This window comes from Octopus bimaculoides, chromosome 1 (assembly GCF_046866305.1).
Source record: "Octopus bimaculoides isolate indiv1 chromosome 1, ASM4686630v1, whole genome shotgun sequence".
NCBI classification, from domain to species: domain Eukaryota; kingdom Metazoa; phylum Mollusca; class Cephalopoda; order Octopoda; family Octopodidae; genus Octopus; species Octopus bimaculoides.
The window spans coordinates 140,317,634-140,322,518 of NC_142928.1; the positions used below are offsets into that span (position 1 = coordinate 140,317,634).

The 4,885-nt window shown below is 33.2% G+C and overlaps 1 protein-coding gene across 1 annotated transcript; it reads left to right on the plus strand.

Annotated features, from left to right (window-relative positions):
* The first annotated feature begins 1,124 nt into the window (after window positions 1-1,124).
* LOC149137777 (SCAN domain-containing protein 3-like) lies at window positions 1,125-2,503 on the plus strand. Its single transcript, XM_089352836.1, has 2 exons — window positions 1,125-1,748; window positions 2,324-2,503. The coding sequence occupies exons 1-2, from the start codon at window positions 1,125-1,127 to the stop codon at window positions 2,501-2,503; spliced, it is 804 nt and encodes a 267-aa protein (XP_089208962.1).
* The last annotated feature ends 2,382 nt before the right edge of the window (window positions 2,504-4,885 follow it).

A 4,885-nucleotide genomic window follows, 5' to 3' on the forward strand; every position in this document is an offset into this window, starting at 1 on the left:
ATTATCCATCTGCTGTTATTTTTATACGTTATTCACCTTATTCGAAACCTGCTATTAGCGTGTATCCAAAGTCTATTAAGTGCCCTGAGACCCTATAATATACTCATTCGGGTGCAGTTAATCGTATATACAACCGAAATAATAATCTGTCTATATGTCTGTATGTAGGTATTTGTTCCTATGCTTTCGTAATATACACGATTTCTGTTATTTAACCCGACTCGGTGCCTGATTTCTTTGGATCCTGAACTCTTACATTTGCGTGCATGTATACATATATATATATACATATATATATATATATATATGTATGTATGTATGTATGTATGTATGTATGTATGTATTAATCTGATGGTTTACTTTATAATTTCGTAGAGTACAAATTTATTATTCTCAAGCAAGAATATTATTGACAGTGGTTCGAAGTTTCGGCCGGCTAAGCCATCGTCAGACTGCGATGCATTGAAGTCCATCTTGGATTTATATAGTCTCTGCTGATTGAAACAATCTTTCTTGGGTATGTGAGTTTGACTGGATTGGTAATTAGGTTGTAGGGTGGGTTGTGATAGAGGGTCGTTTTAGAGACGTTTTTATTTATTGATATTTGACCTATTGGGGTTATGCTATTGTTTAGAGTAGTGATTCCCAACGTGGTCCCTGGGGCCCACCTGTGGTCCCCAGAGACCTTTAAGTGGTCCCCAGAAACCTTCTAGTGGTCCCCAGAAAATCCGTAGCCATAAAAAATTGAAGCCATTTCCAATCTACACAATATTGTTTGATAATAAAGACACTGTTAGTTAATAATAATTTATATGAAGACAAAATAATACGAAGAAAATAAATTTCAATAATTATTCCATAACAATCAATAATGTATAGTATATAATCAATAATATATTACAATCAAGAATTACATTATTTAAATTTTACAATCACAACAGTTTCATAATAAATTTGATATTTTTAATCGATCACTACACAACATTGTTTAATAATAAACTTGATACAATTATTATATAGAAATAAAGTATTAATTATTTTAAATTTTTTAAAGATTAGTTGTAATAATGTCTGAACCAACTGCTAAAAAGGCAAAACTGAGGAACTACTAAGAAGATTTTATCATGTTTGGTTTTGTATCTGTAGACTCAAAACCTATGTGCCTTGATTGTGATACCATCATGACAAATCAGAAATTAAGGCATCAGAATAAAAAGAAAATACAGCTAATCAAACTACCCGACTTTGTAAAGAAGATAAATACTGTAAAAGCAAAGACACTCAAACCAAGTTATTTGGTTTCTGAAATTATTGCCAAGGTTGCAGCACCTCAGAGTTATAGTGAGAAATTTGTCAAGCCTGCTATGATATCTTGTGCAAATGAGGTTCTGGGGAAAGATGCTGCATCTACTCTGAGTACAATTCCACTTTCAAATAACACAATTATAAGAAGACAGGATGAAATGTCTAATTTTGTTGAGAAGATTGTGGAAATTCTCCAAAAGACAAATTTTTCTATCCAGGTTGATGATAGCACAATTCATAACCAAGCTATCCCTCTGGTCTATGTCAGATTTATCCATGAAGATGACGTAAGGGAAAACATTTTATTCATTAAAAGTTTGTCTGAAACTACTAATGGAGAAGATATATTCAATGAAGTAATGCAGTATTTTAATGATAAAAATATTCCATTGACTAATTTGACCAACATTGCATCAGATGGAGCTGCAGCCATGACTGGAAAAGTGAAAGGCTTTGTTTCTAGAATGAAATCAGTTGCTCCTCACATTTTTTTATATACATTGCATTATTCACACACAGCATTTGGTTGCTAAGAATATTGGAGGAGGACACATGGAAGAAACACTACCATACATGCAATTAACTTTGTCGAATCAAACTCACTGAATAATAGATGCTTTATGCAATTCTATGAAGATGAAGATTTTAAAACCCTATTGCTTCACACAGAAGTAAGATGGTCGTCTTGAAAGACTAGTGAATTTGTGGAAACCATTAATCAACTTTCTCATGTTCAAGAGTCAGATGACTCCTTACAACTCCAAGAAGCAAGCTGATACAGCTTAGAAAATTTTCGAAAGACTTTCTGAGTTTAAATCAAAAGTCTTCTACTTGAGTGATATTTTTAAAACAGTGAATCTGCTTAACTTACAGCCGGAAGGTAGAAAATCAGATTTGATCACCTGTTCTCAGAAAATAAAAGGGTATATGGGGAAATTAAAATTTTGGAAAAAACAGTTTGAAAAAAAAAAGAATTTGACATCATTTCAAAATTTTAACACCACTGTTCCTACATCAGAAATGCATAGCTGCATGCATTGCTTATCTTGAAGGTCTTCATGTAGACTTTGAGAGAAGATACAATAATCTTTTAAAGATAGATTATCCACTCTGGTTTGTAGACCTAGAATATTATGAGCCAGGAGATGAAAATGTTGTTGGATTTGAAAGAGAATATGAAACTGAGAAGAAGAGTTGAAAAAGAAGGTATTCTTTGCCTTCATATCGACAAAGGAATCACGCCCAAATATTTTTTGACATGTAGAAGCAAGCATCATTTCTTTACCTACTGGTGAAATCTGCATTTTCAGCTGTTGTAGATATTTTAAGTAGAAAAAAATAAATTAGAAGAACTATCAGACTAAGACTAAATGAGTTCATTAAAATTGATTATGATATCTTGTGTCAGAAACACCAATATCAAACTAGTGACTAGCTGAATGGACTAAAAATGAACGACTTTATGAAAAAGGATTTTGATATGTTGTGTTTATCTTTGTTTCCTAAAATAAATTTTAAATTTTATCTTTTATTAGCTAAAATAAATTTTAAAGTGTAAAAAGACTATTTTGTCTCTTCATTAAGTATTTTAGTGTGAAAATAGAACAGCATAAAGTAAAAGTAGAAGTGGTCACCAGAATTTTTTTCAAGTAAAAAATGGTCCCTGGGCTGAAAAAGATTGGGAACTACTGGTTTAGAGTTTATTCGTGTATAGTAGATCTTTGTAAGTAGGTATGTATATTCAGGTATGTTCCCTTCAGTCATGAAATTATTAATATCATCCTTTACTCTGTGTGTGTGTGTGTGTGTGTGTGTGTGTGTGTGTGTGTGTGTGTGTGTGTGTGTGTGTGTGTGTGTGTGTATTCAGAAGTCAAACACGTATAGTAAATGTGAAACAACGAAAAATGAAAACAACACAACAGGAAGAGCAATGTTAGCGTTTTAGCTTAACACTTTAATAGAAACAAATAATCTCTTAACGCTTCGTACGTTCGTCCTTCATTGAAAGAAAAAGATAAATGAAGACGGTGTGAAAAAGAGAACTAGTCAATGAAAACAAAAATAAGAAAACCAAATGGAAAAGACGTTTGGGTGAATTTGGGGTCATGTTATTGCATATTGTATATACTTGCATACATATATATATATATATATACACAGAGAGAGAGAGAGAGAGAGAGAGAGAGAGAGAGAGAGAGAGAGAGAGAGAGATACACATACATATATCTGTCTGTCTTTCTGCATACGTGAAGTAGGGCGTAAATTTTAGGTTGATTCAAATATTTTTCTGGCATATTGTAACTTCTAAAGCAAATTTTACTGCAGTTTACTGAGGAGAAAAAACATCCTCACTGATGTAAATACGCCATTATCAGCACAGTAGCTCCCTCTATTGAATCGTTAAAGGTTTTCTGGCTCGTTATACCTTCCTCAATAGAGGTTTCTAAAGAGAGACAACTCTCGTCTGACAGAAAAACCATAGCGTTATAACGATCAGTCAACGCCAGTAAATGATTTGGGCTCGTAGACATTAGCAGTAGTGCGAAGCACTGGTGGGAAATGAACAAGTTTTACGTTAGTTCGAATATGTTTGTGACTTGTTTTAACTTCTAAAGAAAAGTTTACAGTGGAGAAAAATTCTCGCTTATAGTACACCATTTTTGCATTTAGAAGTTAAAATATGTCAAACATATTTGAACTAACCTAAAGTTTATTTCCCGCCAGTTCTTTGTGCTACTGCTTATGTATTTATATACATTAGACAGTCTACGAGCTCAGATCAGTCACTAGTATTCATTGATTCATTATAAAGCCAGGGCTTACTGTGAGTTCAGGGTTGCCCCTCTTTGGTGTCCTCTGCTGAGGAAGGCATAACGACTCAGAAATGTATTTAAGTGTCTAATAGAGGTGTCTAATATTTTCGAAAATACTATTTGATGGTACAGTTATTTTTAATGTCTTCTTTTAGGGTCTAAAAAAACAAGTATTTCATCAATATACTAGATGTAATTCGTTCGTATTTACGTTCTGGGTTCAAATGCCGCCGGGATCGACTTTGCTTTTCATCCTTTCGGGGTCGATAAATTAAGTACCATTTGAGCACTGAGGTTGATGTAATCGACTTTTCCCCGGTCCGAAATTGCTGGCCTTGTGCCAAACTTTGAATCCAATATACTAAATGTAGTTTGTTTAGACGTTCATGCCTTGATACAAATTTGTTTTCTATTTTGACCGTGTAGAACGTTGCAACCGGAGGTCTCAGTGGAGAATCTAAAGCTACCCCATCTTCAGAAAATATATTATTCTGTGAATAAAGATAAAGAACAATTAGCTGGGGAGTTGTACAAAACAAAAATAAATTTAAAGAATAAAACAAGCATTAGTCACTACAGAATATGCAAACTCGGTTTTACTTTTTACCAGTTCTATACGATTTGATGTTTTAACTTTGATGTGATGACAAGAATGTGTCAGGATATCAGATGATGTTATCGTCATAGTTTCTCATAAATCAAGATGAAACTCACCAAAATAGAGAATTATTAATGGAAAGACGAATATGGATTAACCAGAGCTAGTC

Coding starts and splice junctions, on each gene's coding strand:
- LOC149137777 (XM_089352836.1), top strand. CDS start 1,125: ATGTTTGGTTTTGTATCTGTAGACTCAAAACCTATGTGCCTTGATTGT. Junction 1,749..2,323: donor CTGCAGCCATGACTGGAAAA/GTGAAAGGCTTT, acceptor TTCCTACATCAG/AAATGCATAGCTGCATGCAT.